Below are 13,634 nucleotides of genomic sequence, written 5' to 3'. Positions count from 1 at the left end.
TGAAGTTCTATCTATAATTAGTACTGCAGGACTCTAGCACAGTACAAATACTGTGCTAGTATTAATAGTCATGAATAAACTAGGTTTTCTTTTAGACGTGCAGGTGGGTTTCCCAACTCTGAGGAGAATAATAGAATAAGAAAAAAGGACTGTACGTGAAAAGTATTAGACATTAAATCTGAAAGTCGGACAGGTATCAGATAAGGAGAAAAGCTCTATGTAAGTACATGTCAGCCCAAATATATATTGCAGTGGCAGTTCTTCTTACTCAATTTGTTGGCAATCTAGCGTCATCTGTCTCTGTAACACATTATTTGAATAACACAGTAATGCAATTGGTGAATCACAATTAATTTAGTGGGTTATGGAGAATGGAAGAAATGAGAATTCAACTTTCCTTCTTACCCTGACCTATACTACTGGATCACTTCAGTGGAGTTAATGGCATGTAGAAGTAGAGTAAATCAAAAGACATAATTTTTCATACAGGAGGCTGCTAGCTTGTAGGATTTACTGCTTCATGGGGTCAGCAAAGCAATATTAGAGGTGGATTAAAAAATTATTGTGACATAATGTTATGATCAGTCCAAATATTTCAAGTCATGAACATCGAAGATAGGAAAAAGTTAACATTTCAAAGTTTATTTCCACTAGAGGTCAGGAAAGATTCTTTGTACATCTGCCCAAATGCATTGTGGGTTTAGTTCATTTCTTTCCTCTCAATCATCTTACAATAATTGGTCCAATCTGCTTTGGGAAACTCTATGTTTCTTTTGAGGAAGAAAATAATTACAAGCAAACAGAAGAAGGTGATGTTACAAAAGGTTTGGTACTGGATATGATAGGTCAAGGTGGATAAAGGCCTTACGTTTCCAGTGTTGAGCATTTAGGCCCTGTCACAATAAATAAAAACAGTCCTGTCACAATTTTAAGGAGTCATCAAGCCTGTCAGAGCACTCTCCATCAGGTGGAAGGTGAGGTGTCAAGTCCATTCTCAGCCCAATCTCTGCGTACCATCAAAAATCACCTTCCAAGTGAAGGTTAGACTAATCCAAGTTGGGATTAGAAAAAAGAGGGAGCTATGCAGAAGAATGTTGGAAATTAGTGATTCTGAAGGGAAGTAAAGATCTAAAAGGCAGTGAAAGACTTTTGGCCTTAGCTGGTAAGATATTATTGGATATCTTCCCAGAAAAAAAAAAAAAAATCTCATCTATGATTTGTGCTAAAGCTTTCAGTCTGTGATTTTCAAAAGTACTTTAGAGAAAAGTAAGAATTTAGCAGGACCCTTAGGCTTTATGTAGTTTTCTTCTCCAGTCATTGTCTTTAAAGAGAGACTTGTGCTTTGTAGTTCATCTGTGGAGCTTTTCTTCCTGATAAGGTAGAAGAAGTTGTTAATGTAGTAAAGCAGAAAAAAATGGATCCATAATGCCAGGATGGACTTTCAATGTGCTTTTAAAAAGTTAAATGTAGATGAAGCCTGTCATTTACATCATCTTAATTCAGCTTTCTTATATTTATTTAATTCAATCAGCATTTACATCCTCACATTGCTACCCCTACTGCCATCATGTCAGAGAGACTGTTCTAAATCTTAGAAGCCAGTTACTTTGATACAGCATGACAGAACTGTGTAGAATTGAAGGACATATCCAAATACCATGCTAATATATTTTACTACTGAAAATAATCGTAACATAGGCAATGTTTGCTTTGTTCTCTAAGTTAACACAGGTTGGCATGTGTTAAGAATATAAGGAAAATATTTTATTGGAGAAAATTTTCATCTTCTGCCAACCTTATTTTTCTTTTTTTTTTTTTAAAGGTGTATTTGCAACATGTGATCTTTTTGTTTTTCTTGTTGTAGGAAAACTACATGATTCTAAAGGACCTGTCATTTTCATGCAAATATAAAGTAACTGTTTTGCCTGCAAAATCTAAAGGTCGTTTTAAGGCTGAGAGTATTTTCTTTGTTACCCCACCTTGCTCTGCATTTAAAGAAAAAAACCACAAGCATGTTAATTGTCCTGCTGAAGGAGGTAAGGCATGATCTGGAGAACTAGACAAATAGTTTCAAATGCATTTATAATCACCAGAAAAAGTCTTTAAAAGCAATTCTATAATGGGCAATAAAAGATTCAGAACAAATAAAAATGACTAATACTTATGTGAAAAATCAACTAAAATACGGAGCAATATAGATTTTGGCTAGTATATTACTGTTTTGTCAATTAGGTGATAATTTTAGTGGACTGTTTATAAACATATGATGACATCTGTTATTACACAGATTTTATTTTTTTAAGGAGGATCAGTTTCCCAGTTATTTATTATAATGATAGATGATAACTATAAACATCATTATGCTGGCATGACCCATGTTTTGCTACTGATGTAAGCTGCTTTTTCAGTTTGCTTTTGTTCAGGTTAATTCTGCTCTCAAACAACACATAAAGGCACTCATGCCGTTTACAGCGTTGCCCCTAGGGTAGGTACAGCTAGAGGGCTATGGCAGTCGCAGAGTTACGGGTGCACTGGTTGGAAAGGACCTCTGGGGTTACCTAGCGCAGCCCCCTGCTCGAAGCAGGACTCTTGCCAGCACTAGGCCAGATCAGCTTTGCACGGCCAAGTCTGGAACCCATTCTCTTCAGTTAGAGGGTGGACCTCTTGCTTCCAGTGCCTACTGTCCCCAAGGGTGCTCCCATGCTCTGTGGGTCACCTCAGAGTCCTGCCGGCCACCACTGCCATTTCCTCACTGCCCCTCCTGACAGTTTCCAGCATTACAGCCTCCCTGGACAACTGCAACTCAGGGATATGTTTCCCCTAATCAGAGTGCCCCTATTAACTTGTACTACAGTTTTAGAGCATGATTTTTATTTTTGCTTGCATCATGGAGTTCTGTGCTTTCCCGCGGGTTTTCTTGTGGTCCCGAAACTGAAAAACAGAGGTCAGGTATTCTAAAATACAGAGGAGCAGGAGGATGGCTGCCTGTGAAGGAGGCACTTTGCATGCTTTCATTTGTCACCTGCAGCTGACAGCATTTGATGTGAAGTTTTAATTTGGCCCAAAATGTCAATGGAATATATCAAAGATAGGCTTTGGTTGACACTGAAAATGCGATGCCAGGAAGCTGGCAGAATCCTCAGTAACACCGGAAAGGGAGCTTTGTGTGACCTTGATTTGTGGAATTAAAATAACAGTATTGAATATTATTTCTCAAAGTTTAGCTTATCTTTTTGCTTTCCAAAATTATAGTGCCAGTTCTACCCAAAGTGTTGGCCAAACCCGAGAATCTATCTGCGTCTTTCATTGTTCAGGAGGGTAACATCACTGGTCATTTTTCCTGGAAGATATCTAAGGCAGACCTTCACCAGCCCATGACAGGGTTTCAGGTCACTTGGGCAGAAGTAACCACAGAAAGCCGGCAGAACAGCTTACCCAACAGCATCATCTCGCAGTCACAGATACTGCCAGCAGTAAGTTGTTTGTTACTTTCCTTTGCTAGTGGCTTCACAAGGGTGTGCGTACGTGGCCTGTTTTTAATATTTAGTGGTGATACAGCTGTCCCACATAGCGTTCTCTGGCTCTGCAGGCAAGTTGGAGCAGGAAATGCTTAATTTTTCCTCCTTGCTGGAGATGCAAAGCACAGATACTCTTCTTGATGACACATCAAACATTTTAATGTGCACAATTGTCAAATTAGCAACCGTTGTCTGAGAAATGCCTGAAGGGAGGAAAAGATTGTTTGTGTGGCAATAGGTAGTTCTGATTTTCTTTTGATGATCAGGCTGGTCAACTTGGCGGTTACTATAGTTTTACTAATTATTTGGTGTCCAAGTTAATGGATTTAAGAAAACTTTCTCCTCCTTTGAGTCACTCGTTGCTCTAAGAAAAATAAAAATCATTTCCCCCTCTGCCAACACACACCAATGTCCGATGGACAAATAATTTAAAAGAGAACTAGATTTCACTGTTTATTGAAAATGTGAGAACTAACAATTTGAATTCTTCCTCCTATTTGCTTTAAGATGGCCTTTGCTATTTCAGTTCCTGCTCTGGCAGAGGCAAGAGAAGAGCACTTCATTCAGACTCTGCTGCCAGATCCACCAGTCAACAAACAGGGTCAAGCAGCTGGCCTTGATCCAAAGCCTGCTAACAACGTTGGGAGTCTTTCCATTTACTTCGGGGAAGTGGATCACGGCAATTGTGTCTAGAGCAGAACTGGCTGAAAATATTTTCACAATATTTGTTTCACCAAAGAATACATAAAATGTTTTGTTGGATACATCTTACATTTGACGCATTTTCCACAAAGCCAAGACAATATTCTCACCATTCTGTTCTAATTTCTAGCAGACTACCGTAGGGCTAGGGCACTCGTGTTTCAAAGTCTGTTGTCCTGCAGAGAGCAACAACAAAGTTGATGATGTATATTCAAAAACTATGGGGCAAACTTCCAGGCAGTGTGCAGAGCTGCTTTGTTACAGCTTAGTACAAACTTACTGTGATCTGTACAAATTCACTCAAAGCTCAACCTACAGTCCAGAGTGGAAGCAGAGGGCAGATACAGCCTTGGTCTCTTCAGCAAGGGTTACCTTGAAGTGATAACTTGGTCACAGACCTTTGGCTGAAAACAGCCACTTTAGCACAATAATAAGCAAAGCTACAGACCATGAGATGTTGATTTTCACTTGGGTTTTGATCTTTTTTTTTAGTAGCAGGTGCATATTTTATTTAGAATTTCCATGCCTTTTATTAAGCTTTTGGTCCAGTTAGGTCTGAAATATATAAAAAGTTTTATTTAAACCATTTCTTTGCATTGTGTTATGCTTTAAATTTTTATATTTGTTTTCCTCTGGTTTCACTACTGTAGAGCCTGGAGATTCTTTTTATTTCATTATCTATCACTAAATGTATCTGTCTATTTATGGCAACTGCTTAACTTGCTGAAAACTCTGATTTGAGTTGAAACAGTATCTCCTACCTATCAGAAATCACTGGCATGTAGGGTATTTTATGATGAGGATCATTCACTCTTTCTTGTTGGTAGCCTCTGACTGATAAAAATTTAATATACAACCAGAGCCAAAATGCACGAGTCCCAGCTGCTGGAGGAGCACCTGACTAAGCAGAGTGAGTGTACTGAGTGTACTCCTTTCTCTCCTACCCATTCAGTATTTTATATGAGGTGGAACAGATTCAGCAAGGTCTGTTAATAGCAGCCCCATGTCAGAATATGTGCCAATTTGGCAGGAAAACTGCACGTTTCCCCCCAGCTTTTATCTCTCTCTTCTTTCCCCTTTATAGTCTGCTCTGGCAGTCACAGCAAATTATCAGTTGTTCCCCCAGCTTGCTTAGGTCCGCCCCCCCCCATAGCACTGCGTGAGCTGCCAGCCAGAAGAACTTGCCCTGCAAATTTCTGGCCAGCCCAGCCTGGCTGACTGCAGAAGCCCACTGTGCCCAGCATCACTGCCTCACTGTCCCCTTCCTGGGACTGGACCTTTTCTGCTTGGAATAAGAGGAATCAGGACTTGTGATTCCTTAATACCCTTTAGTGTTTAGCCAGATGTATTCCCATTTGGGAGCATTTATAAACTGACTCTGAAGTTATTCCGCACAGGTGTAAGTGACCATGAAAGGTAGGGAGCAGTGAAAAGTGAGTCTGTCATGCCAGAAATGGGATTAAGAACAGAAGGTAAATTCTTACGGTGTAATTGTGACATATCTGCTGAAATCAGTGTAGCTGCACTTACTTTCACTGGCTGCAGCAGGTGCACCAGGCCTGCCATTAATTAACTTATCAATTAGAATTCACAGACAGATCCAAAATAAAAGCAAGTTTATATAATGAACAAGTTTGTTAAAAAGAATGATTAGGAAGTTTTGGGGTTTTGTTTTTGTTTTTGTTTTTTTTTTTGATGAGAACATCCTCCATTTTCCAGAATACTAAGGAACAACTTGGACTTCTTACATGTGTCATCATAACATGATAAAAAAAGTCTACTCAAAGCGCATGGCAAGCAAAAAATTAAAAACAAACGCTCTCAACAAAGTGATGCATACATTAAATCCTTTTAACAGAATTATAAGAAAATAATTTATGGGGCTGAGAGTGACAGAACCTGTTTAAACCACTGATTTATGTGAATAGAGCAACCATGTTTTAATTTTAGATGCTCTGAGAATTAATGTGATTTATTTATTTTTAGGATCATTATGTACTTACCGTGCCCAATCTGAGACCATCGATGCTGTACCGCTTGGAAGTTCAAGTGCTGACAACTGGTGGGGAAGGGCCAGCTACGATAAAATCATTCCGAACACCCGACCTTCCTCCATTTTCACCTCACAGTAAGTACTACACCATTTTGACATGTGGCTACGTGTTACAAAACTTCGGTTCTCCATGTGTAAACAATTTGCTCAAGCCACACAGTCTTTATTGGTTTCAGTAGCATTCCATAAATGTAAGATGTGTGAAAATATTGGGTTTTCCACCACATAACTGTCCATCAGCAATGATGGAAGCAAATGTAGTCTTTCTCTCACTCAGTTTCTGTGGTCTGACATTTGCCATTCAGTCCACTACAGTTTTTTGACTTATGCCTATAGCACTTGGAATTCAAAATTTGTCTGTCCTCCAGGTACTACCTAGGCCTGGGAATCCTTAACTTCCAAGATTATATTTTTCTGGATACATTCAGTCCATCATGGCTAGAGCCTGATCGTATTTCTAAAACAGTGCAAACTTCTTGTTGGCCATTTCCAGCCTTTTATATATTTCTGAAAAGAGTGTTGCAATGTCCAGTAAAAAAAAATATAATGAATTAGTCCAGGTTTCATCTGCTTGAATCTTTTTGTTCTTTCCCAGTCCCACTAAGGTTGTCTAGACTGAACATGCACAGAGTTGTCAGCACAGGCAGTTAGTTAACTTATAAGCTGAAGGATTGCAAACTAAAGTCCTCACAAAGCTTTTTTAGTACTGATAAATGCTGGTATTTCATATTCAGGGTCCAATATGTGCATATTTTCCTATTCATTTGTGTAGGACCTCATCTGAAGCAGCATCATCCACATCACTACAAGCCACCCCCAGAGAAATATTAGACTGTTTCAGATGATTATACAAATAACTGAGAAAAAGTGAGCTCCCAAATGAGGGCTGGGAAAAGGCACATCTGTAGGAGCAATGAACCCAGCTTTCCAGTGGAAGTTACCATCCTGTACGATCTGTATCTACTTCTTTGTAGTTTAGGCATGAAGGATTGTATTTGTACCATGACCAGGATGAAACATACAGCAAGTATCTTTTCAGTATGACCATGGTTCAACAAACTGAAGCCCACACCCAGCTCAACACTTGTGAGAAAATCAGAAGTGCGTTCATTATAATGATTTTGTATTTCTATGTTTAAAGTAGATTGGAACGGTGCAGTGTGTACAGCTTTTTCTCTTAGTGACTTCAATGTTACAATTTTCAAGGTTGTCCTGTGATGTATACATACTTTCGAACACTGGAGGCTATGTTCTCATCAGCATGTTTAAATGACCTATTTTACTTAAAGCTCTGCCTGTCACCAGTTTAAACCCTAGTGTATTTTGTTATTAAAGAAGATCTCCATATGTCTGAAATAAGGACATTAATAAAATACATACCAGTAGCAGAAACCCTAAAATAGTATTTAATAATCGCGGTATTGCTACAGAGGAGAATGACGATACATTTGTATCACCCATCTGTTCTGAAGTGGTAACATTTTGATGTGTAGATCTTCTCTTAATATATTCAATAACTACAAAATATACAGGGTAGATGTACCATTGTAAAAAAATAAATGGCAATTAATAGAATTGTTGAACATTAATAGCAATTAATACAATGAATCGATAGATCCTGGAAGAATGACTTTTAAAATCCCACTTAAAATTTTTTGGTATATAACATTTCAGTGCATAATAATATCTTGAAAAGAAACATCAATTTTCTAGTTAAAGATCTGAATAGTTAACATTTCAGAAGTGGAAATTCTGAGGTGCATTTATTATTCAAGTAGCCATAGAGCTACTTTTTGGCTTTGGATTTGGATGCGCATATTTCTTTTCCCTGTGGATCTTCTGAACAGAAGGATGGATGTATTGGCTCTATTATGCTGTTCTGCTTACAGAAAGAATGATGTGACAATATTCTGGCATCTGGAAAACATTGGCTTATAGTTTATTTGAATGCATTTTTCAAATTTAGACAGAAGGGTGCCCTTTTTAACCATAAGGGAATTCATATTGCCTTATTGTGCAATATAAACTGTCTAGAATAATTTGCCACATGGAAACACATACCTCAATAGTAAACAGAAACTGCTTGGATTTATTATTGAGAGGGTGGAAGGTATCTGCCAATAAATGTCCATATAAATACCCATAATCAGCTTCTAATGTTCCAAGATGTTCAAAGTGCTCCTGCACTCTTTGGCACCGTTTCCATTGCTCCCTGAATCACCATATGAGACTAACGTGCCTCAAACATTCAGGAGTCAACCTTGACCAGGCGGTCACTTTTTCTACCAGCAGATGCTACAGACTCACTTGTGCTTCATTTTTGCCCAAGATATTCAGTGAGAGATGCTCAGACATTAGTGGTAAATCTCTCTTCCTTCTCTTGATGACAAACGGTTTGGTGGAAAAGCAGATATGAAGAAAAGAAATAGATACCTGAAACTGAGGATCAGTTATGTTTATTGTAGTACAGCATTCACAAAATATTCAAATACATTTTGTCTATGCTGAAGTTAAAAGTTTTTTGTTTCATGTGGCTTGATACCACAGGGGGTGAAGGGAACTGAGTTAATTTCTGATTACTTGATCATTCCACTTTTCCTACACTTCTATCTTCATTTTTTTCCATTTTCTTTCTACTTTGCTTGTTGTCTTTTTTGATATGCACTCAGTGACCAAGAGCTTCACCAGACATTGTCTATTGCTACATGGTTTGGGCCTTTAACAGTAGTTTTCAAAATATTAAAGGCTATGGTGCTTTTAATTCCTTCCTCTATCATTCTGTCAGCTCCCCTTTTCCAAAATACATTAGCAAATAAACAGATGAACTCTTCTTTATAAAATCTGTACCATAAAGGTTTATTTTCAATTTTGGCAGAAGACCAGCGTCTCTGAGATTTTTGTCAGGATAGAAATGTTTTGTGTGTACAAGTCTTTACAAAGAAAACACAATTTGAATCGGACTGGTGTAAAGCACTGCTTCGACATTTAGATTTCACAGGGTGTTGGTAAGGCTAGAAGTGATCTCTGTGGTGTTTGCTAAGAGCAGGAGTCAGTGGGATCAGGGAAAGTAATTACCTCAGGCTTCTCTGACAAATTCTGTCCAAACCTTTCAATCACAGTCTATTCTAGTTATGCTGGAGCAAATCTGCAGTGACTTGATTAATGTTAATGAAATTATGTTTCGTTCAGAGTGACATGGTAAAGCACAGAACACGGATGTCGGTCTTTATTACAGTGATGCCAAATCTGGCGTGGAGATAAACTAGAAGTTAGCAGCCCTGCGTGATCATACCCTAGTCTTGGTTGCTGAGGGGAAGCCTGATTCTTCTGAAATGAATCAAAATGGTTACTGTTCGCTGATGCCAGTCTCCTTGAAGCATTCAACTTTTATAAGTAAGAATATACTTTTGAAGAACATGGCGGGCCTTTTCCTTTTAAAGCAGATTCTGGAAATAAAAAAAAAAAAAGTTGATAAAGTAGAATTGTATTGAACAAATGTATTTATATAGAGTCCACTAAGATGTCAGTTATATTTTTCCTTCTACAAATCAGCTTAGCAACTCACCTTTCAAGTCGCCCTCCAAATCAAAAAATGAAAAATAGGGCAAGAGAGCTCATCCATGGATGTTAAATTCCCGACTATGAGTGATTTCCTTATTATTCTTTGAATTTAGCAGTACAGATTTGAAGTTGTTAGTGCCTAATTCATAAAGCCTTGCTTGCTGAATTGTACAGGGTATTTTCCAAATTTACTAGACTAAGTCACATTAAACATTTCATTCAGTAATAGAGTTTTAATTCACTACTTGCTTCACTAGTTAAAGATTTATTTTCTCTGATGATGTTGTATAATACAGAGTTAACACAGATATTGGGATGTTTTTAGATACTCTGCACCTTTACACTAATGTATTATTTGCTATGTACGATTCTGATGGATTTGTCAGTTGACTTCAGGATGCATTTTGTTTATCTTTATTTCTTAAAGGAGAATTATAAGATCATGCCATTTTTTCTAACTGCTTTGTGAAGTGGATTTCTTTTTTGTTCATTGGTGATTTTTGTTTAAGAGAATGGTTTGTTCTTGTTATGTCTTTTTTGACGATTTTTGAGCTGTTTATAGAACAGGAGAAATTCAAATAAGAGTTTGTGTTGTATAATCTATGTGTATCATCTTGAATATTCATTAAGATTATAGCAGATAGACTATAAATAAGAGGTGTGAGTTCCGAAATGCTGAACAGCCTCAACTTAGTGGCTTCAGAAAGAGCTGAGGACATGGTGGATGTGGCAATGCTAACATTGACATTAACATTTGGTATGGTCACACACAAAGTCAAAGAAATACTCATTGCTAATGTGAATGGGAATTTTACCCTTGGTATTGTCAGAACTCTATAGGAAATCTAATACTGAGTCAATTTATTCCACAATACTTTAATCTCCACGCTCCCAACTGGAGTCAGGAAGAGTTCCAGATAAGCAGGCCCTGATTCAGGAAGGTGTGCAGAAGAGGAAAATTTCATATGCACAGAAGTCATTGGGATGGAAGTAAACCTGTTTAGTTAAGAATGAGCTTTAGTGATGCCTCAAAGCATGGATGTCAAAATTTGTTTGAATACTGTCTTAAATCAGGTCCTTATAGAACAAAGTGTAGGACCCAGACAGTTCTAAATTCTGTGTACACCACCATAAAAATTTTTATTTTTGTCTTGTGTATATGTAAATGTAGTTGTGATATTGACTTATTTATTAATTCATTTTGTTATACAATGTGCCAAGTATATTCCTACCCTTTTGATCAGTACCTGTGAACATCAATTACTAAAAATAATGTTATGCCAACTTGTGCATTGTAACCAGGAATATGATGCTAATAAGCTGTTGCATGTAGTTTTAAATAATTAAGAAAACCCTTTATTTAAAAAATGTAAATGAATACCTGCAGATGTTAATGATTATATATGGTTTTGCATGCCAAAACTCATTGTTCGGTTGTGGGCATGAAATGTAACGACTGTATTACCTCTACTGAATATATTAGTAAGGTACAATTTACAAAGTAATTAACAGAGCTCTATATGTAAAAGTTTTCCTTTTTACTTAATTATATTGTAGTAGAGGTAACAGAACTGCTTCTTTGTTACCCAAATTGGCTGTAGAAATTATGTTTCTATAACACTCATTTAAAGTCAATATTTATTTATGTATGTAATACAAAAAGATTGGTCTTATGTGTTTGTCCTGTTATTTAGAGAAAAAATACACTTCTTGTAAAAACAATTTGTAAAAAATTGTAAATGTAAATAGGGTCTGATTTCTTTTGCTCACTACTTTCATGTTTAGAATTTGTACATACTGCTTAGCTAATAAACTATCCTACATCAAAATCTTGCTACATCATCTCCTCCATACAGAATTTATAGTTTTGTTTTTCTTAAGTTGAAGACATAGTCATCTAAGAAAAATCATTGTCATGACAAGTACATCTAGATTTCATTGTGTATAGTCATACCATTTTATCTTCCATTTACTACAGCAATTTGTTTTCTTTAGAAGGTGATCAAAATAATCTGAAAATAAATTTAGATATTATTTGAGTCTTTTATGTTGAAAAGCAATCTTTCAAGTAAAAAAATCAGACTCAAGAACTTGCCATATCTTTCTCTGTTTTAATGGGATAGTTTGCAGTGAAGATTTGCTCACCCTTTTTAATACTAACTTAAAAGAATTAAAATGTTGCTGGATCTATGTCAGTGACCTGGTCCTGCAAGTCAAGATGTTCATGTTTGATATGTGTGGTGAAATCGATGTGTACACCAGTTTTTGAGTATTTTCTATCTTAAAGTGCACTATCCCATGATTTAAATTCTATATTTTTAATAAATATAAGTATCTGTCTTAGTACAAACTTTTAACTGTTTCAAATTATCGTTCTCAGATGCAGTATCATTAGTTTGGGGATGCCCCTTTGACTTACCCTTAATTTCCCTAGTAAACATTTAGATTTTTTTAATTTGAACAAAACCTCCAAAATTTCCCAGTATTTCTTTCTCATTAGAATAACTGCTTAAATTGTTGGGTTTGGTTTTCCTTTCACATAAGTGGATAATATTTAGAAAAACCTATATAGTTAAATTTCTCTACAAGTTGGACTATTTAAATTACATTTGTTATTATGGTTCAGTAAACTCAGACAGGAATGATATGTCATCATGGATAGGTAAGTTGTTATAATAAGTAGTTGAAGTGTTCTATACACTATAATTCAAAATAACCATTATTTTTTTTCTTTCCATAACTTAAAATAAATGTTTTATTCAACATTGAATTAAAAGAGACAATGACCGGATGATGTGAATCCTATGAAATAAAGCAAATTTGCTATATATTGAACAGTATAGATTATTTTGGTTTGGGTCTTTGTGCTTCTGTACAGCTTGGCTTTTGTGCATCTAAAACCAGAATGCACTCAAAAGATTCCATTTCATAAAAAATTTAATACAATGAAAGCTCTTCACAGTACAGCACACACACACACACACCCCCTTCTATTTTCTTATTACAGGTGTTGTATTGTCATCTTCTGGCTACATGCCAGCCTCCTTGAGGAGGGCTTTGGGCCACAACACTGGCTGCTGGCCCGTTGGTGGCAATGCGGCACCTCTAAGGGTAAAGAAAACACCGGGGAGAGCACTGGGAACGTCGGCTTTGAAATGGAGCCAATGTGCAAGGCTCCTGCAGATTTGAGGGGGATGTGGTTCAGCAGAAGTGAATTGCTGCGTCCCCTCTGGATTGTGTTTAACAGCCTTCCTGCTTCCACTCGCTGTGCTGGCAGGAGCGCAGATTAATACTTCATAGGTGCCTTGCTAGAAGCATTTACTGAGAGTGCTGTGTGGCACAGAAACTAAAGAATTTATGAATGCTTTCTGTACCCTGTTCCTCACCTGTGATGGTGATTTGTTCATGTTGCTTAATAATAAGCCGCATTCAGGAGTTCCATTTCTTTCCAATGGAAGATCAACTTTGAAAATAGCGGGTTGTCATTTTTCAGGAGAGTTAGGCAAATACGCTACACACAAGTATCCCTTTATATTTTTATGCAAATCTATTTGTACACTAAGCAGAACTTGCTTGTCTTTTTCACAAACTATCCAGTAATATATATATGTGCAATAGGTTCAGAATTGTCAGTGTTTAAAAGTAACTTTGGATTTGTGATTAGTACTGATTAGCAAATATATTTTTCATATTTTTATAATTTTATTTAGAAAATGTTGCCTGATTTAAATGATTCAGACCGCATAGTTATTAGTAGATGCAGAGTGGTAGGCTGTAATTTCCATGCTGTCATTTCTGTG

The 13,634-nt window shown here is 36.8% G+C and overlaps 1 protein-coding gene across 2 annotated transcripts in view; it reads left to right on the top strand.

Moving 5' to 3' along the window:
* Positions 1–12,674, top strand: part of ANOS1 (anosmin 1) — a 151,986-nt gene extending 139,312 nt beyond the window's left edge. The window contains exons 11-14 of one of the 2 annotated variants that reach the window (XM_042788932.1): positions 1,865–2,036; positions 3,253–3,473; positions 6,207–6,348; positions 9,509–12,674. In XM_042788932.1, coding sequence (XP_042644866.1) covers positions 1,865–2,036; positions 3,253–3,473; positions 6,207–6,348; positions 9,509–9,534 — 561 coding nt within the window. In that variant the 3' untranslated portion in view covers positions 9,535–12,674. Of the gene's footprint in view, positions 1–1,864; positions 2,037–3,252; positions 3,474–6,206; positions 6,349–7,045 lie in introns of both variants that reach the window. The other variant, XM_032986926.2, reaches the window with a different exon arrangement.
* Positions 12,675–13,634: the final 960 nt, after the last annotated feature.

Source organism: Tyto alba, unplaced genomic scaffold (genome assembly GCF_018691265.1).
Source record: "Tyto alba isolate M040663 unplaced genomic scaffold, T.alba_DEE_v4.0 Super-Scaffold_14, whole genome shotgun sequence".
Classification (NCBI taxonomy): Eukaryota; Metazoa; Chordata; class Aves; order Strigiformes; family Tytonidae; genus Tyto; species Tyto alba.
This window is presented reverse-complemented; position numbering and strand designations above follow the sequence as displayed.